This window comes from Prionailurus viverrinus, chromosome B3 (assembly GCF_022837055.1).
Source record: "Prionailurus viverrinus isolate Anna chromosome B3, UM_Priviv_1.0, whole genome shotgun sequence".
NCBI classification, from domain to species: domain Eukaryota; kingdom Metazoa; phylum Chordata; class Mammalia; order Carnivora; family Felidae; genus Prionailurus; species Prionailurus viverrinus.
The window spans coordinates 141,306,736-141,327,108 of NC_062566.1; the positions used below are offsets into that span (position 1 = coordinate 141,306,736).

At 48.9% G+C, this 20,373-nt stretch overlaps 1 protein-coding gene across 1 annotated transcript in view; it reads left to right on the top strand.

The window, feature by feature from the left end:
* The window catches only part of TDRD9 (tudor domain containing 9), a 118,166-nt gene that overhangs the window by 18,708 nt on the left and 79,085 nt on the right, over window positions 1–20,373 (top strand). The window contains 6 exon segments of the mRNA XM_047864475.1: window positions 470–576; window positions 5,998–6,095; window positions 7,308–7,529; window positions 8,459–8,581; window positions 11,745–11,825; window positions 14,641–14,805. Coding sequence (XP_047720431.1) covers window positions 470–576; window positions 5,998–6,095; window positions 7,308–7,529; window positions 8,459–8,581; window positions 11,745–11,825; window positions 14,641–14,805 — 796 coding nt within the window.

Below are 20,373 nucleotides of genomic sequence, written 5' to 3' on the forward strand. Positions count from 1 at the left end.
GAGATCATGACCTGAGCCGACATCAAGAGTCAGATGCTCAGCCGACTGAGCCACCCAGGTGTCCAGTTTCTCCCTGCTTTAATTTGCACTTGGGTGGCCAGAAGATGGGGAGTTGAGCGTATTTGCATTTGAAAAAAAATTTTTTTTAATGTTTATTTTTGGGGGAGAGAGAGAGAGAGAGAGAAGGGCAGAGAGAGAGGGAGACACAGAATCCATAGCAGGCTCCAAACTGTCAGCACAGAACCTGATGCGGGGCTCAAACTCATGAACTGTGAGATCATGACCTGAGCTGAAGTCAGACACCTAACCTACTGAGACACCCAGGTGCCCTTTATTTGCATTTGTTGAATGACCATTAGCGTGTTTTGTTCTCTGACTTAAGTAGAAGTAACTATTCAAGAATTCTTCTAGCACGTGGGATTTCTTGGCTTTTTGGAAATAGCATATTAACCTTTAATATTCTTTTTAGGCCACTTAGCCGAAAGAGCTCAGAAATGGAGTATATTGACAAATACAGACAGCTTGAAGCACAAGAATTTGATATGTGTGGCAGTGATCAGTCAACCAGTAGGCCAGGTAAATGGGTATTTTTAAATATTTAAAATCTGCTGCATGAGTTATTTACAGGTTAAAGTGTTACATTCTTTAAAGTTTTTAAGAAATGTGATATTTTGGTCAACAAAGAATCCATATTGCTTGTTAATTCAAGATGTGTTTTTGAGTGGGTGAGTATATGTTGGGTTGTAAAATAGTCACTTTTCTCTCTCTCTTTTTTAAAAAGTTTATTTTGAGAGCACGCACGCATGCGAGCTGGGGAGGGGCAGAGAGAGAAGCCCAAGCAGGCTCTGTGTTGTCAGGGCAGAGCCCGTAGTGGGGCTTGAACTCATGAACGGTGACCTGAGCCAAAATCAAGAGTTGGACACTCAACTAACTGAGCCACACAAGTGCTCCGTTTTTTTCTTCTATTTTTTAAATTCTATTTATTTTTTTATTTTATTAAAAAAATTTTTTTTTTTAACGTTTATTTATTTTTGAGACAGAGAGAGAGCATGAACGGGGGAGGGTCAGAGAGAGAGGGAGACACAGAATCCAAAATAGGCTCCAGGCTCTGAGCTGTCAGCACAGAGCCTGACATGGGGCTCGAACCCACGAACCGTGAGATCATGACCTGAGCTGAAGTCAGATGCTTAACTGACTGAGCCACCTAGGCGCCCCTGTTTTTTTCCTCTTTTAAACGTAGTTCTTAAATTGTCTGTTCTTTTGTTTTAATTTTTTTTAATGTTTATTTTTGAGAGAGAGAGAGGGAGAGAGAGAATGAGTGGGGAGGGGCAGAGAGAGAGGGAGGTACAGAATCTGAAGCAGGCTCCAGCCTGAGCTGTAGCACAGAGCCCGATGCGGGGCTCAAACCCATGAACCTTGAGATCATGACTTCAGCTGAAACCAAGAGTCGGACGCTTAACCACCCAGGCGCCCCACCGCACTGTCTCATTCCGTTTTGTTTTCTCATTGTTTGGGTCCCTACATAGATTCAGGTTTATTTCTCATGGTTTATGTTTCACCTTAAAGCGAAAGCGCATGGAGTTCTTTGCCTTTGTGTCTGTGTTCTTGCCTTGCTGTCAGCTTCGGCCTGGTGTTGCCTCATTAGGTGTTGTTTGTATATTTCAGCTACTGTCTTTAGCTCCCTCAGGAGGAATAGTTGTCTGGACGGTCTGGTAGGTTAACATCAGAAGTGGTAGTTGAAAGTGTGTGCGCCCCTTGGTCCAGTGCGTACCTCTGCTAAAAATACAGAGCTGGATGTGGCCGAGGGTCGATTGCTTCATTGCTAATCTGTGGGGAGCCTCGGAGGTCTCATGAATGTCAGCGGACAGGGATTGGCGATTTTGCCTGTGCAGCAGAGCACAGTGCCGTCCAGTAGAAGCACGAAGGAGCCGTGTGCGTGTTACTGTGCAGAGACCTCCATCGGCTCGTATTTCCCTTTGCGGAGGTGCGTTCGTTTTCAGATGACTGTGTGATGCGATCCTTCTTGTTATGCCCGTATGGCTTGACCTGGGGCACACCGCCTGCCACTCCTGGAGCATGCCACATGGGATTGCCGCTGCTGGAAAGTAGTGAGGTTACGGTTGAATGCCTGCAGTTGGAGGCATCTGCTCTAGTAACTTTTGATTTGGATTAAGATTTGGAACTGTTTGCTTTCTCTGTCCCTGGCATCTTAATGCCTTTGGAACTTTTCACCAGGCAGTTACATAAATTATAGCTTTGGCTGTATTCCAAGGATTCATTCAACAACCAGTGTTTATCAAGGTGTGTGCCAGGGACTGTGTGAGGCCTGGGAATATGGTAAGTAGTAAGACCCGGTCCCTCCCCTCGCAGAGATTATCATTTAATCATGTAGTTACGCAGATTCATGCTTGTGGAGGTGAGTGCTCTGAAAGACAGCTGTATGGGGGCCTGAGACCAGGGTTTCTGACTTGAGCTGGAGTATCGGGAAAGTTAACAGTTGAGCTTAGAGGTGACGGATGATAGACGTTACCGGGCAGCACGGGGATCAGGGAGGAGGGAACGTGCGCCGGGGGTCTGTGGCGGACGAAACCCTGGTGCCCCAGACTTGAAATGGGCGTTGTTGTCAGAGAATCGAGAGTGGGGGTGGGCAGGCCTGGGTACAGACAGTTGTAGGCTGGATAATAGGCCCCCGAAGAGGTCCGATCTAAGCCCCAGAACCTGTGACTGTGTTAGCTCACAGGAGAAAGAATGCTTGCAACTGTGATTAAGTCACAGTCAAATGGCGAGGGGGAGACTGTCCCGGCGGGCCCTGTGTGATCACAGAGTTCTTGCAAGAGGGGGCAGGAGGGTCGCAATCAGTAGGAGGAGATGTGACTGTGGAAGCCATAGGTTGGAGTGATGTGGCTTAGTGAAGAGAAACTAGTGGTTTCTAGTTTTTTTCCAGTTCACGTAAAAACATTTTAATGTTAATAACTCAGGGTAAAAAGATAACAGGAAATAAAAATAGCGAATTGTGAGGTTGAGGTATTTCTCACGGCACTTTTGGATTATACGTTGTCATATGTAGTTTGCTGATATGCCCTGAATTATCCATTTTGTTTTCTTAGAACTTAATCATGATGCTTTGCCTGGTCACCTCCCTTTGTTGCTGATGTACAGATGAGAGAGCCTTGTGGCCACGAACATCTCCCTGTTTGGTTTCCTGTCCCCTGTGGCGGTGGACGTGGAGGCAGGACTTGATTTGTGCTGGGTGTGCTTCAGCCAGTGACCTAGAAACGTCCAGCCGTGTTTGTGTTCCGTGGAGGAAGGCGTAGGGTTTGGACGGTAGAGTTAAGACTTTCAGAATTCTCTTCTGGTACAGCTTCTGTCTTTAAGTAACAACCTTCAAAATGCACGTAATCAAGGAACGTAAGTCACATCAGTGGTGTCCAAGTAATGGCTCGGTCAGCAGCACGGCGAAGCACGTCTTAAAGTCGCTTGGCAAACGACACGGCTGCTGCCTTTCTGTGTTTCTGAGTCCCCCCGCGCTTCTCACTCCCCACCTCTTCCTCTGTTCCCACTGCTTGTTCTTCTGTCTTGTCTTACAGTGGAGCCCCTGCTGTTGAGTGGACTCTCATCCCTCTCCTGTAGTACGTGAAAAAAGGCCTGTTGCTGATTGATAAACCTACTGGCATCACGCGTGGGAAAGTGTTTATTTTTCGCCTATTTATGTAAACATTATGTTCTTAATTTGTGGGCTGGCCCGGATACCCAGCCACCATTCAGAATTCCAGATAACTTAATGAACTGTTGGAGCCATTTTTAAATTAGGACCTTTCCAGACATTAAATTTTGCTCCAACTCAGTGTTTGGCAGGTAGTGTGGTTAATTACTTCTAAGGACTCCTTAGTCAAAAGAGCTTCTGGAAGGGGTGAGACCAAGAGTAGGTGTACCACCTGGGAAGGCAGGGTGGCATTGGTGATGGAGTTCTTCAGAAGCTGAGAGGAGATAGGGCACCTGGGTGGCTCAGTCGGCTGAGCGTCTGACTTTGTCTCAGGTCGTGATCTCAGGGTTCGTGGGTTTGAGCCCTGCATCAGGCTCTCCGCCGTCAGTGTGGAGCCCTCTTTGGATCCTCTGTCCCCCACCCCCTTCTCTCTCCTCTCCCCTGCTGGTGTGCATGCTTGCTCGCTCTCTCTCTGTCTCTCTCAAAAGTAAACATAGAAAAAAATGTAAAAGCTGAGAGGAGTGATGGGAGGAAAGCAAGACAGGACAGCAGAAGGACAGTGCGTGTTTTTGAGAGTCTGGTGGCCATCTGTGCACTGACGGGAAGATTGGAGCTGTTGAGGGCAGGGCTTGGGGAGTCCTCCTTCGGCCATGGCCCCTGGCGCCCTAGGAAGAGCGTTGCTGTCTACAAAGAAGCGACCTTTGCCCGAAAGATTGTAACAGGTCTGACTGCTCTGTTTTGTGAATTCAGAACAAGTGCTACACACTTTGATTCAAATATAGGAGAATAGCTATATTTTAATTTATTATTAGATTAGTTATGACACTGCGAACACGTGAATCAGGTGAGAAAGGACGGTGGCAGAACACAGGGTGAGGAGATGTTGGGGCAGAGAAAGGAAGGGCTGGGAGGAAAAGGGGAGACTGGCATCGGGGGAGAGATGCCGAAGAAGGGGAACGGCTCTAAATTTGAAGCGGCGGGAGCCTTAAAAGTTTGTTTTGGAGGGGCGCCTGGGTGGCGCAGTCGGTTAAGCGTCCGACTTCAGCCAGGTCACGATCTCGCGGTCCGGGAGTTCGAGCCCCGCGTCGGGCTCTGGGCTGATGGCTCAGAGCCTGGAGCCTGTTTCCGATTCTGTGTCTCCCTCTCTCTCTGCCCCTCCCCCGTTCATGCTCTGTCTCTCTCTGTCCCAAAAATAAATAAACGTTAAAAAAAAAAAAAAATTTAAAAAAAAAAAAAAAAGTTTGTTTTGGAAGTAGAAGTTTATTTCCCGATGAAAGCTTGCGTCCTGTGAGTTTTGATGCCTGTCAGTTCGTCAGGTCATGACCCGAGGCCGGACAGGGTGTTTACAGGGGGTGCTAGTGGTCAGTGCCGCAGTCGGCCTCTGCGTGGGCAGTCAGGCCGCCCTTTCAGGGCACCTGGAGCTCCTGAGCGGCACTCGTCTGCTACCAGTGCATTTCAGCAGTAAGGAGCTACCCCTTAATGAATCGGTGCATTCTACTGAAATTTCACATCACGTCTGTTCTTTAACCATTTTAGTACCGTTAACCTTAAAAATAAAACTGCCAGTTATTTTACCAGCAAAGAGATGGATTTCTCTGGGAAGAACAGATCATTTTAATCCGGGACAAGCAAGCTACCAAAAAACCAAAAGCAAGTCCTGAGAATAAAGGACAGGAGACTCTTTTGGGAGGGCAGGGGGAGGGGAAGAGCGGGGCTGTTGTAAACAAAAAGTCCATTGGAGTAAACTGGGAATTGGAAGTAGAGAGGTTTCTCGGTGGCTGAGCTGGGACAGACTCTCATTGGCTGGGCTGTTGCCAGGGGGAAGAGGAAATCTTCCTTCTTCCTGCTGGGAGAGTAAGACCGTATCCTTGAGCAAGGTGCGTCTCTTCCTGTGGGTCTGTGGTGGGCAGGGAGAGGTGGGCGTGAGGGCTCCCCTGCGCACGTGCGCCTCCCGATGCCATTCCACACGAGGTTCCCTTTGACTACTTTTCACGTTACTTTTTCACCGTGTGCTTTGTAGGTCTTTTGTCTTAGGAGGTGGTGCTAGGCCTACTGCGATGATGGCTGTGATAGAGGTCTAAGAGTGTGCCCAGCTCGTATAAATGATTCATCGCGGGTACGGAGGGAATCTTCTAGTTACGCTGCTTGCGGTGTTAGCCTGCAGAATGTACTTCTGCATTTGTGGACACGTGCGTGCTGGGTTTATAGATTAGACATAACTTCGGGTTGTTTACTGTTTTTTTTTTCCAGACACGTAATAGTATTTTTTGTTTTGTTTTGTTTTTTGAATACAGGTCCAAGGCCATCTTTGGCTAAATTAAGCAATGTGGCATGCGTCCCAGAGACAAGTTACAAATATCCTGATTTGCCTATAAATCGATGTAAGGACGAGGTAAAATTATTTTTGTCATGATGTAATTTTGCTGTTTAAATAAATGTCTGAGGCCCAACGTTTTGGTCTACAGCTGGAAAGTGACGAGGTGCCAGGCAAGCGTCCGTGGCGTGTGCCGGACTGTGGGGCGGCCGGAGGGTCCTGTGCCTCGGCCGTGCGATGACCATGCTGATGGTCTTTCTTTGGGCTGTGCTTTAATGTGTTCAGCCTTCCCTCTGAGATAGCTGTCGGTAAACACCTGTCCCCAGGAGAGCTGCTGCTTGAAAAAAACTCACTGCCAAGTGTTTTTATACAGTAATAATGCCCCCTGGCCACCGTTCTCTCCAGCATTCCGCTGACCTGTTAACTGATTTGATCAATCACCGATACATCTTGTTACCGACAATGCTGGGCCGCATATAGCAGCAAGACGATCATGCTTTTAATTAGCTACCTGTTATTAAGCCACGTTAGAAATAAGCGTACTGAAACCTTTATTTAATGTACTAGTAGAGGATGAGTTAACAGGTAAAACGAAACCACAAATGTTACAGATATAAGTTTTGTTTTAGTGAGTCATGCAACTTCTGTAGAGTAGACTTACTCTAATTTTGGGGGCCGCTACTCAAATTAGACGGTGTTCCCTGACCATAGCAATTGCTAGAGAGAGAAGAGTTCAGATAAATTTAGGGTGGAGTCGGAGTGGCGGGCAGGAATTGGACTGGAGTTTTAAAAACGCTGTGTAAGGTCTGGGAGTGGAACGGTAGAAGTTAATTATTTGAAAATGCATCTGCGGAATTTCAAATGAAATGTTAAAACCACTTGAGGTGATGGCAGCAATGGTTTCGTGTTTCTCAGAAGAATTATGTAAGGTTCGTTACAAGATTTAAAAATACTAAACATTTAAACTTAGCGAGAGCTCTAGAAATTGGTGTTTTCATCTCTGCATAAAGACACTGAGCCCTGGGGCCCCGTGGCTGCCTTGGCCTGGCTCTCCAGAGCCGTGAGCTGTTCCTGTTCACGACAGTCACAGTGGTTTTCAGGGTGGCAACCATTTGCAGCCTTCGTGCTCTTTTGTGACGGTTAGATGGTTACGTAATAATCTAACTTTTAAAGATGAAAGGAAAATAAGTCCTGAACATCCTCCCCAGGTAAAGTTTTCGGTTCGTAGATGATACTGTATGTCATCGTTACCTTTGTGGCAATCTCAAAAGAATTTTTCTTAAATTGTAGGTTATTTCTCTGATAGAAAGTAATTCTGTGGTGATCATACACGGTGCCACGGGTAGTGGCAAAAGCACTCAGCTGCCACAGTATATCCTGGACCATTACGTTCAGCGCTCTGCCTACTGCAACATTGTGGTCACCCAGCCCCGGAAGATAGGGGCCACCAGCATCGCCAGGTGGATCAGCAAAGAGCGCGCCTGGACGCTCGGTGGTCTGGTGGGCTATCAGGTGAGGCCGGGAGCAAGCCACCTCTTTCCTCGTGAGTGTGTTATTCTGTAGAAGTCGACGGTTTCTGCTGGAAGTTGAAATGAAACCAGTTGCTTACAGGGCAGACCTGTGGTGTAATGTAAAAAACAGTGAAACTTGGGGCACTGGGGTGGCTCAGTCAGTTGAGCAGCTGACTCTTGATTTTGACTCTGGTCGTGATCCTGGGGTTGTGGGATTGAGCCCGGGTCGGGCTCTGCTCTCTAGCTCTCTCCCTCTGCTCCGCTTTCTCTCTCTCTCCCCCTCTGCCCCTCTCCCCTGCTCCCATGCGTTCTCTCTAAAAAAAAAAAAATAAAATAATAATAATGTTTAAAAAGCAGTGAAACTGAATTTTTTGATTAGAACTTCCATTTCTTTCTTGGTTGAATACGAAAGGAGCCAGAATTCTGAGACTCACGGTTTTTGTGATTTTATCTTTGTACGTAGATGTCTTCATACACCACGGTCTTAACATAAAAATGGTACAGGCAGTATGACTAGGTAAGCCACATTCCCCCCACCCCCTGAAAAAGAGAAGGAAAAAAATCATCTTGAGAATGATGTGTTTTTTTTTTAAGTTTTTTTTTTCTTTAATGTTTATTTTGAGAGAGAGAGAGAGAGGGAGACAAACTCCCAAACAGGCTCTGCACTGTCAGGACAGAGCCCAGTGTGGGGCTCGAACTCACGAACCGTGGATCGTGATCAGAGCCAAAATCAAGAGTCAGACGCTGAACTGGCTGAGCTACCCAGGTGCCTGAGAATGACAGTTTTAACTTAGAGTCTCTAGTTTTTATTCCCTTTCTTACTTACCTCCAATATGGAGGTCCAGTGTGGACATAGCCTTCTTGGTAGTTAAATGTGAACCATTGAAACCTGAAAGTTTTCTCCTTTTTCTTTTCCTTCTCTGCTTTTAGGTAGGGTTAGAGAAGATAGCAACAGAAGACACCAAGTTAATTTATATGACAACGGGAGTCCTGCTTCAGAAAATAGTCAGTACTAAGAGTTTGGTGGAGTTCACCCACATCTTCATCGATGAGGTGCGCACTTCTTGAACACAGCTCTGCCCTTACGCTCGTGTTCTTATTTTGTAAGAGAACAGACAATGTGCAAATTATTGTAAACGTTTCCTCCTTGTAAAGTGTCGTGCCGTTGGTCTGTATCTGCTTTATTCTATTGCTAGATGTTGATTTTGTTTTTTTGTTGGCGCTTAGCTCTAAAACACAGGTGTGGAGGTTGAGGACTGTGACCAGGTTCCTTGATTAGAGCAGGGTTGGCAAACTCCAGCCCTCGGGCCAAATTTGGCACCTGCCTTCGTACATAAAGTTTAATGGGAACACAGTTTGGCTTGTTTGTTTGCTGGTGCTAAAGAGAGGCGTGGCTGCAGCAGCCGGGCGTCCTCACGACCTGCCTTTTGCAGTAAAAGTCTGCCGAGCCCTGGTTTAGAGTGTTAGTCACGTCAGACACTCAGAAGAACTTTCATGGTATGCAGGTATTTTCCATCTAGTAAGATGAGGACAATTGTGCTTTTTTTAAGAAAATAAAGTACACGTGAGATACTGATACAGTCTCCTTTCTTAAGAAGCTCTAGTAAAGAGTCTTTGTGCCAGTCTTAGCTTTCTGGATTTTTCTCAGGATGGAATATTTGATTGATTTTGTTTACGTTTTAAACGAGTTTTTTTGTGGTGGGAGGATGTTGTGTTGAGTTTTCTTTCCCAGGAGTTTTGGAAATGCCTGACCCCGCAGTCTTGACTTTTAAAGCCCGTCAGTAATTACGCCTTTCTGGAGGCATGAAAAACATCGGCAAAGAGCTAGACTTGTGGAAGGTTGGAGATGGGGCTAGAGACAGAGGCTGACGTGAAACTGCCCGGGCGGCTGTGGAGGGTCAGCGTTCCGCTCTGTTGAAATGCGTGTGATGGTCAACAGCACTCAGACTTACTGGAGGAGGGGCCGAGCAGGTGCATTTGCTAGCGTGTGCGCAGCTAAACGTGGTTTTACATTACTAGGAGATGTTTGGGAGAGTGGAAGGTAGGAAGACGATCTCTTGTCCTTTGCAAAATGGCGTGACGTACAGTCTGGCTCAGGGTTTTTCTTCATGATGGTTATTTTTGAGTGTCTCTAGATTAGATAGAGATGAAATGCAATTTCACGGGCAGTGTATCCAAAGGTGCCATTACCCAGTACGTAATACTTCCCGGAGCCTTAATACTACAGGCTGGCGACAGCAAACGGCCTTTTGGCGTTCGCCCTGGGCAGTTCACTCGAGAGCTCTGCTGCCAATGCCCCCATTTATTTTCTGTGTGTCCGCTGTCTTTCTGACCGTTGACTGGGCTTGTACGCACGTCCCTGAGTGGTGAGGACACACCTGTCCTCCCGCGGTACTGACTTCGTTCCTTCCCGGAGCAAGGGCCTGTCCCGCAGGGGAGCCATGGCTAGCGGAGGCTGTCTTGTCACCCTGCCACCACAGCTTCTGGCTCTGCACCTGTGTCCCCTGCACCTAGTAGGCATGCTGATAATTACCTGCCTCAGCGAAGAATGGATTGGATATGCTTGAAATTTTAGGTTTATAAGCAATATCGTTCCTAAATGGTGGGATGATTTGAATTTCAAAGGCAATCTAAGAGCAAAGGTTGAAGACGGCCAGGCTGTTGAAAACGGGATGATAATGTTTTTAACTTGCCAGCTCTTGAAAAAGAATAAAGTGGCTTCAGGTAACCATTCCTTCAATAAGCATTTTCCCAGTACCGGCCTCATCGGGCGGAGATTATCAACACATGACTGGTGGTGTCTCCCTTCAGCCACTCCCCCGGGGAGACAGATCCCTGCTGAGGTGTGTGTTGGCCGGTGGCAGGGAGAGGACTGTGGGGTCCTCGGGGCAGGAGAGGGAGGCCGGATGGCCCCGAGAACCTGGGGAGAAGCCGGGTCTAGAAAGTCAGGGTGTGGTGGCCGCGGGGAACTGAACGCTGAGGAGAAGTCACCTGGGGCTCTTGGCTGATGAGAGCCTTTATTTTTCTTTCTCAAGTAGGAGACGGGATGTTTGTGCTGAGGTGTTCCGGAGTCTGGTGATAGGATGAAATAAGGATTACATTTATAATGGTGTCGCTGGGATGTCCAGCCATTCGTGTGAACGTTAAATACTTTTCAGGTGCTGTTGTTCTTTTCTTTTCCCTGCCCCGCTTCCCCACGGCTCCCCTTCGGTGGGGAGTGAGGAAGGAGTGGGACCAGGGGCAGATGTGGCTGTGGAATAATGACTGGGCCTGGACACCAAGGGGAAGAGCGCTCCCGCCTTTGGACTCGGCGGCCAGTCTCTCCTCCTTGGCGGCAAAATGTCCCAGAATCGAATCTTACTGTCCTCTTGTGCGTTGAGTTACCCCGGCTGAGTGACAGTTCTTGTAGAAAAGCAGCCCCACGTGACCCAAACGTTTGCCGTTGGCTGGCCTGGGGCCGGCAGAGCAGGGGAGGTTGAGGGAGCCGTGGGTCCGTGGGGGCCCTGCCTGCCTCGCCGGGGGTGGGGGGGGGGGGAAGGTAGAGGAGGGTGGGGACGGGGCTGCTTTCCCTGAGCTGCAGCTCCCACGCCAGCTCCCCAGGGTGACCCCGAGCGCCCGCAGCTCCCCCTGGTGCCCTCGGCTCCTAGCCTCCATCTGCTTGCCCGTTTGTGGCTGACCTGACCGCGCCACAGCCAACCCGGCCCACCCTCGGTCCCCACGGTTCTGTGTCTCACGGAGCGGGCACGCTGGCCTCAGCCTCCGCCCTGTGCTCACTTGCCAGCCTGGGTGCGGCTGGAGACTGAGGGGAGCGTGTGGTTGGCAGGGGAAAGCAGAGGAGGTGGGTCCGGTGGCTGGCTGTGCCGGGGACGGGTGGGGACGGTTCCGCTGGACTCCGTGACCCCGGGGGGCACCACTGGTATTGCATGCGCGGGACCAGAGATGCTAAGTTCTCTGCCCAGATGCCCCAGAGAGAAGGCCCCAGAGAGAAGCACCGAGGGGGAAGAGACCCACCCGGGCCTCTAGTGTGCCCTCTCGTTCATGGGCCAGGCGGCCCGGCTTCCTCTTAGCCAGGAGCGCCGTCCGGTCCGTCCAGAGGAGGCGCGTTTAGCAGAGCCAGCTGCCCTGCCCCCCGCCTCCCGGCGACCGTCAGAGCCACTTCCGCGGTCATGTGCGTTGCTGGCTGCCACGTGGGGCGCCCCGCTTTTCTATTTTGCAGGTACACGAACGGACTGAAGAAATGGATTTCCTGCTGTTGGTAGTCCGCAAACTTCTGAGAACAAATTCGCGTTTTGTGAAGGTAAATCTGATTTCCTGAGTAACAGGAATATTCAGGGTTAAGGTTTATGATTTGGATTTGTGTCTCTTCGTTTTTTCAGAAACCATCGAAAGCAGTGACTCTTGACATTTGTTGTCGTGTGTCCTCCTCCACATCTGGCCAGGAAGCTGGCTCCAGGGCATTCCCTCAGGATGGGAGTGTGGAATCTTTTTTTTTTTTTTTTGGATTATTATGTTGCATTAAATTCGGAAATTTTCTCCAGGCAGAAAGTGATGTGATGGTTGTTGACTCTAATGAAATACTGAGTGTTGGATCACTGCTTTTGGTTGAATAATTACCACAGTTTGGAGGTATGTGACTACATCTGCAGTCTTTGTTCTAAAAACGACACCAGAAGAGGAATTGAGGGTTTTTTTAATTAAAATTTTTTATAAAGTATATTTATTTTGGAGAGAGAGAGCATGAGTCAGGGAGGAGCATAGAGAGAGAGGGAGAGAATCCCAAGCAGGCTCCAGGCTGTCAGTGCCCAGCCCGGCGCGGAGCTCAAACCCGCGGACCGTGAGAGCGTGACCTGAGCCAAAGTCAGACGCTTAACTGAGCCACCCAGGCGCCCTGAGGACAGTTCTGTGCGCTGCTGTTTTAAAGACTTAGGTTTTGAGTTGACTGAAAGTCCGTGGGGATGGTGATCGCTGTTTGCATCACGTGAACTAGAAGGAGGAGGGCGTGAACTCGACTGAACTAGCGGAGGGTTGTGATAATTATGTGTTCCCCATGTAGCCCGTGTGTGGGGAGCAGCTTCCCAAGGGTGGCCGCAGCTGGAGTGTGGCCTCGTGGAAAGGGCTGTGACGGGCTTTGCTGCTGTTGGAAAGCAGTTGTCTGCCAGTCTTCCGTCTGTTCATCTGCTTAGGGAAGCATCACTTGGGACTCCGCTCCCAGGATGAGACCCGTCTGCCGCAGAAGGCTCACCTGCTGGGCGCCAGACAGATGGAATCTGAAAATTGTGATTGTGTCACTGCTTGACACGATTGTAGCACGAATGCAGGAATTTGGCTGTTCTATTCCTTTTTTGGAATCTTAAAGATGACATTAAAGATTGTTCAACAATTTGGGACCTTTTGGTTGTCATTTTAAGACTTCATTTTGGGGCGCCTGGGTGGCTCAGTCGGTTGAGTGTCTGACTTTGACTCAGGTCACATGATACCATTGAAATGATGGAAACTGAAGAAAAATTGGAAACTTCATAGTCTAACACATCAGCATAAATTTCTGTAACATGCAAATTACTTAGTCATTAGGAATTATTATTTTTTTAAGACTTTGTTTTTAGGGGCACCTGGGTGGATCAGTCGGTTAAGCATCCAACTCTTAGTCTCAGCTCAGGTCTTGATGGTGAATTTAAGCCCCCACACTGGACCCTGCGCTGGGTGTGAAGCCTACTTAAAAAAAGTCTACCACATTGCTGAAAATGGTGAGCAGGAATTTGGTTCCCATTATAAAAATGGTAGGAAACCATTGGTTGGTTTCAGTATTTTCTTCATTTGTTAAACCTATGAAGCAGAATATTTTCTGGGCCAAGAAATGAGAAATCAAGTTATAGATGGCATTATACTGAGTTTTTTGAAATGCTCAAAAATTCTCTTTTTAGTACTTTTTAAAAAGAGAGTTGCTGTCAGAGACTTAGATTCGGGAGCGTGGGAAGATGGGCCTGAATGTCTCCCCTTCCTCTGCTGCACAGACCCGTAGAGGTTCCTGGCTCTGGGCCGTCCCCACACCTGCTGGCCCCGCTGTCACTGTTGGCTGATCACACTCAGGTCGGTCCCACGCTGGTGTCTTGAGCAGGCTGCCGAGTTGTCTGTCTGGAGGAGAGGCTGGTGGCAGTGAGGAGTCTCGATGGCCTTGAGCAGTCCGGTCTGGCCTCATGTCCGCATGCCGCCTCAACCGAACAGAGGCCCTGCACGCCATCAGCCTCACTGTCCCTCGGAAGACAGTTTAGAGAGCATCTGTCGGGACCGAGTATGCCTCGTGGGGGCCACTCTTACACCCACATGGCTTCTCACAGGCTTCCTTCCAACCTGAAGCAACTCATCTTAAATGAGTTCTGGTTAATATGCTTTCTACCATTTGGATCTAACATCTTAGGGGAAAATGCACGTATTTTGTTTACACAGTAACGCATTGGGTCGTCGGCAGCCGGCCGAGAGTTGGGTTTACCCCCGGTGAGCGACTCAGAGACTGGCGGATGGCGCGTGTCCTTCGTGGCACTGCTGCCTTGTCCGCTGCGCATCTGGGGTGCTGTGGGTGCTGCTCCTGGCTTTCACACAGAGTTTCCCACGGAGGACATCCCGTATTTGCTTCCTGGCACAACTGACCACTTGTGGTGGGTCCCCAAGCCTCTGTGTCCTGCTTCGGCCTAGGCTGGTTTCTCTCCGCTGTGGCCCTGGGACCGACTGCTCCAGATTCGTGGCTCAGAGCCGGGGTTTTCTGGCTCCGCGTCTGCCTCTTTGCTGTTCTGCTCTCTGGCGTTTCTGTAACACCTCATCTAGTAACTTGCTCGTTTTTACTTTTGTTTTCTGATGCAAAGCTTCCTTTTAGATAAGTGGTCATAGGTTAGCTTTATTGTAGTCTCTCACTTGATAAAATAATTTAGGAGAAGTAGTAAAAGTTGGTTGTCTCTGAGCATTCGTTCAACTGTAATAATTTGTACTCCGTTAAAGATTAAGTCAATGTATCATACTGAAGTTTTGAAAATTACTGAAGCAGAAGACAAGCTTGGTAATTTAACAACATCACATTTAGTTGTTGTTGCTCGTTTGTTCTAATGGTTTCTCTTCTGCAGATAATCCTCATGTCGGCCACCATCAGTTGCAAAGAGTTTGCAGATTACTTTGCCGTTCCTGTCCAGAACAAGATGAACCCTGCGTATGTTTTTGAAGTGGAAGGAAAGCCCCATTCAATCGAAGAGTATTATCTTGATGATTTGGGGCACATGCATCACAGCAGGGTATGTTGGAAGGCATTGTTTCTTTCATAGCGAATGTGCCTTTGTCTCAGAGTAAGCCCGCACCGGTCAGCTGCAGTTATAAGACTGTACGAAATCCAAGCTGGGAGATGGTGCGGGCTGGGGCTGGAGAAGGACGGGTCGGGAGAGCCCCGAGTTTGTTGCTGTGAACTGTGGGCATTGAAACACATTGTACGCTCCTGTGAAAGTTGTTGGTTGGATTGGTTTTACACTTTGTTGGTGAAAAGTAAAATGTCAGATTTTGGTCAGCTATAAAATTGTAGATTCAGTTGAGAGTGGGAGGTAGTTTTATTTCAACTTTTACTTTGATTAAACTGCTTCTTATAATACAAATTGTGGTGCTCTCAATTGAAGGAGGAGTGTACTGACGGTGAAAGACCGGGATGATACATCCTTACGAAAAGTTGCAGTTGATTTGACATTATTTTCACGTGGGCAATACATTTACAGGATTCAAAAATCAAAAAGAGGTTTATGAGCAGGTATAAACTCTCTCCTTCCCCCTCCTGTCCTCTGCTCAGCTCCCCTGCCAACGAGAGGAAACCACTGTCACTAATTTCTTAGGAATCGTGCTGTAACTCTGAATGTCTATATGAGCAGATACAAATGTGCGGTTTCTCCCTTTACAGAAACAGCAGTGCCCTCGGTGCACCTTGCCTTCTCGTTCTGCTTTTCATGTCCTTTCTCAACTCACAGCTTATTCATTCTCTTTTCAGAGCTACATTCTGTTCTCTCATGTCCGTATCTCACTAATCTCCAGTATTTCTGGCCTTCTTCTTTTTTAAGTTTCTTTATGTATTTTGAGTGGGGGAGGGGCGGAGAGGGAATCCCAAACGGGCCCTGCACTGTCGGCACCGAGCCCGACGTGGGGCTCCACCCCATGAACCGTTAGAGTGTGACCCGAGCTGAAACCAAGAGTTGGAGGCCTAAACCGGCTGATCCCCCCCGGGTGCCCCTGGTCTGTTCTGGTTGAAAGCAGTGCTGCGGGAGGAGACTGTGCGCTCCCGACGGTGTGTTCAGAGGCTGGGCTCTCTCTGCCTTGTTACTGTTGACATTTGGGGCCGGTTCTTTGTGGCGGGGGCCGCCCTGTGCACTCACTGTAGGATGTTGAACAGCGTTTCCGGCCTTGATCCGCTAGCTGCAAGTGGGCCCCCCACTGTGACCACCAACGGTGTTTCCAGACAGTCCGTGGGCGGTCGGCTGCCCCATTGAAGACCCCTGTGTAGGTCATGCCTTGTAGAAGGCAGCGTCTGCTGGTGGAATTGCCGGGTCAGAGGGTGTGTGCACTTGTGATTTCGATGGACGGTGCCAGACTGCTCTGTGTAGGAGTTGGACTCGTACCACAAACATTTGTGATGTGGAAGTAGACTGTAGCCTCGACGATGGTGAGTCAGCCGACTGGGTTCCACCGAAGGCAAGAAGACACATTTTGTCAAATCTGTTACAGTGGAGGGAGGCCAGCGATGGCCATTAAAATGTGGCACGTCTTTTTTTCCAACTTTGTAGATGACAAGATTTCAAAAAAACAGGAAAGTTATAAGAATTTTATAGTAAACACCTCTCTGTCACCTGGATTCTAAAGTTCACGTTTATAAAAAAACTGTCAGAACCAAGAAACTAACTGATATATTATTAGAACTAAAGTTGTATTTATTTGGATTTTACTGGTTTTTCCCTAATTTCCTTTCTCTGTCTCAGGGTCCCACATTGCTTTGAGTCGTCATGTCTCTGTAGGCTTCTCTGGGCTGTGACAGTTTCTCAGACGTCTCTTATTTTTGATGACCTTGACGGTTTGTAGGAGTACTGGTCAGGTATTTGTAGGATTCCCCAGTGTTTGAATTTTTCTGATGTTTTTCTCATGAGTAGACTTGGGGCTATGGATCTTGGGGAGGCAGACCACTGGGGTGAAGTGCTGTATTGTCACGGGGGGACCGCCAGCGTGGCCTGTCACTGGTGATGTTGGCCAAGAAGTTTTTAAAAAAATTTTTTTATTTGTTTTTGAAAGAGAGACAGTGTGAGCAAGGGAGGGGCAGAGAGAGAGAGAAACACAGAATCTGAAGCAGGCTCCAGGCCCCACGCTGTCCGCACAGAGCCCCACACGGGGCTTGAACCCACCAAACTGTGAGATCACAACCTGAGCCAAAGTCAGATGCTCGACCGACTGAGCCACCCAGGCGCCCCTCCTGGCCAAGGAAGTTTTAGCCAAACTTCTGCCCTACAGTGTTACTGTCCCTTCCTTTTTCTTTTGTGTATTTGTATGTGTTTGTATGTGTTTACCTGTTTCTTTGTTCATTGCCTGTTTCCCTCCCCCCCCCCCCCCCCCCCCGCCACCCCAGTGAGATGTAAGCAGCATAAGAGAGACACGTCTGTCCTTTGCTGTTTGGACACAAGTCACTAATTGCAGCCCGTATTCAAGGTGGAGGGTAGAGGGCACTTCGTCACATTTAAAAATTTTGTACTTTCTGGCCCATTTTGGAATGTGAAAGTACCGATGGTTTTACAAGTCTTTCCAGATGGCCGTAGTGTGTTGGAATCACGTCGATGATTGCTCGTGGGTGCACTGTGGAGTTGGGTCAGGCCTGGGCACCTGCCCTCTGCTCCCGTGCGGGCAGGGCAGCCTGGACTCCTCTCCAGCCAGGGGCTCGCTCGTGTTCTCCAGGCTGGGGAGAACCCGGTTTTGGCATTTGCATACCCAGTATCCTGTTCTTGGTACTTAATAGGTACTCAGGAAATATTTCGGTGAATGAATATATTAACATTAAGCCTTATAAAAGCGGTATTTTGTATAGATTCTGCTGTATAGTTTGTGGAGTCAGAGGAGTTTTAAAAATTCAAGTTTTGTTATTGTTACTACTCCCTGGGCGCACCATCTAATGTTACAGGGGAGAAGCAGCATTCCTTCTGCAGACACCAGCCTTTCTCCCTTTCTGCCTTCTTAGGGACCTTTTCTGATTGACTGTTGCCCCCTCCTTGCTTTTTTTTTTTTTTTTCTTTTGTAATGTTTACTTTTGAGAGAGAGAGAAAGACAGAGCGTGGGTCGGGGAGGGGCAGAGAGAGAGGGAGGCCCAGAATCCGAAGCAGGCTCCAGGCTCCGAGCTGTCAGCACAGAGTCTGACGTGGGGCTCGAACCCACAGACCACGAGATCGTGACCTGAGCCGAAGTTGGCTGCTCAACCAACTGCGCCCCCCCGGCGCCCCAACACCCTCCTCGTGTTATCTTTCCTAGTGCCTTCTCCACTGCCTCTTACCTGTCCCCATTTCATCAGAACTGAGTCTCTCTCATCTTAAAAAGCACCCTCACGAGATCCCGTGTTTCTCTCCGTGGTCTGGCTCCCACTGCCCCTGTTCTGAGATGGCATTTGTCAGGATCACTAGCGACTTCCTAAAGTTGAGAGTCCTCTGCCCTAAACTTACCATGACCTCCCTGTAATATTTGACACCTTTGGCCAGTTTGGTTTTCTTGAAAGTCACCCTTCCCTTGAGGCCAGTGTTGCCCTTGTGGTCTTTCTGTTGCCAACCCTGGCTGTTCTTTTCAACGTCCTCTGAAGAGTTCTTTTCACTACTTACTTTCAACTTTTTTGTTTTCACCCTCCCCTTAGAAATGAGACAGGAGGGAGCGCCCACGATGTGTAGCTTTAGTCCGGAAGCAGAGCTGGAGGAGAGCGTGGCCCCGCCCACCACTCCCCACGCCTTCCCGCCCTGGACAGGGCTTTCATAATCCTGTTCACAGTTGGGCAGTAACCCACTTCAAGGGGATCACGGGGACGGTGAGACAGGTTGAGGTCCCCATTCTGCTCCCCGATGGTGCCTGGCCGTCTTGGCATCGTTCGTTTCCTACCGTCTGTAGCGCCCGTTCTGGCACGTCTCTCGCCCTCCCCCTGGGACCAGCTGGCCGGCCTCGGCACCGCCGGCTCGTGGTGACGGCAGACGTGCAGGGCTCCAGCCTCTCCGCGTGGGGCAGAAACACGAGCTTCAGCCTCCTTCTGTTGACGGTGTCACGGTCGTTAGTTCGGTGGAGGAGTGAGTCTCTCCGTTTCCGCCTGCGTGAATTCGTTCCCTCCACGTTTCTGCCCCTTCCCCTGCTTTATCTTTTGTCGGAGCGCATCGACTGAGCGAGTGGGCCCGTTTGCTCTGAGCGCACTGTACCGTCTGGGGGAACAGAGACCTCGTCTGTCATCTGTTGTTTGCCCCTGACTCTCACACGTGGTGGGGGCGAGGGCAGCCGTGGATCAGCGGGCCCGTGACCCACCTCACTGTTCCCGTCGTTACCCGTGTGACGCCTGCTGGGAGAAAGCGGGGCTGTATCTGGTGTCTTGTATTGTATGTAAATGATAGTCTTTGGGTTTGGATTCTAGAACACAGTGAAGTTACTTCTGAATTGGTGACGTACCTTTTCCGTGGCCTACTGGTTTGTAGAAAAACCGTTCTGATGGGTGTGAATGCCACCGTTGGGGTTTGTGAAAACTATGCTTTCCTTTCTATTTCTGTTTTGTATGTTTCTGTTACGGTTATCGTTTGGATAAAGTAGAAAGTCGTTCCAGGTAAAGATAGAATGCTCCTTCACAGTTATTGATGAAATAAAAGCCGGTTTGTTATTCTTACATTAGTAGGATCGTACTAATAATGAAAAATGGTTTCTTACCAGCTGACTTAATTTACTCTAAAAACGGGGGGAAAAGTTTGCATCTGTGGCTAACTACTTTCACTTGTAGACTTCTGATGTGTTTTTCACAAAGTTGAATGCAGTGCTTTGAGCATAGTACTTGATAAGTAAGGTTATTAAATACACCACAAAAGCTTTCTTACTCTTGGTGCAAAAAAACCCCCGATATGGCTATGAAAGAGATTTTCTGGAAATTATGCCATAACTGTTGTGCCGGATGTTGTAGAGAGACTCTTCCACGGTGGTGGCCTTGGTTCCATGAAGCCGTCAGCTCAGACCAGTGATGCTAACCTCACCGGGGGGGGGGGGGGTGGGGGGGGGTGGGGGGTGGCTGCTGCGGTTGACCTCCCGGATTCTGCGGAGGTGTCTGGAGGGCAGTTTTAAATGAGCTGGGCTCATTAGTTTTGTTTTAGTATGCGATTAAAAGTAATCTAGCGACCCGTGCCCTGGCACATAGGTGACTTCGGTATATTCTTCCTGTAAGTTGGCAGGTGTAACGGGGTGTTAGCCTTCCCCGGTCCTTGTGACGGTGGTGGCGGTGATGTCTCAGGACTTGTTGAGATGGGCGCCTGATGGGAGGGGCGCCGGCGCTGGATTCTGTATGCATCTGGAGCTGCTCGCTCTGTCTTCAGACTAGGTTTCCCGACAGACGTCCCACCTCTGTGTGTCGGCACCCTGAGCCCATCTGCGCCCCAGTGACAGGGACAGGGGGTGAACTCGTCCGTACTGTGTCTGTTGGGGCCTGGCGCTCGGCAAGCGTTCGTGTATTGGCTGCTGACAGTACTCTTTTTATTGGGGTGTTAAAGTGACGCACTAAAGACAGTCACCTGTCTGAATCCAGAACCCCTTGTAATCCTGTTCTGATCTTCCGGCCTTTCCTTTTCCTG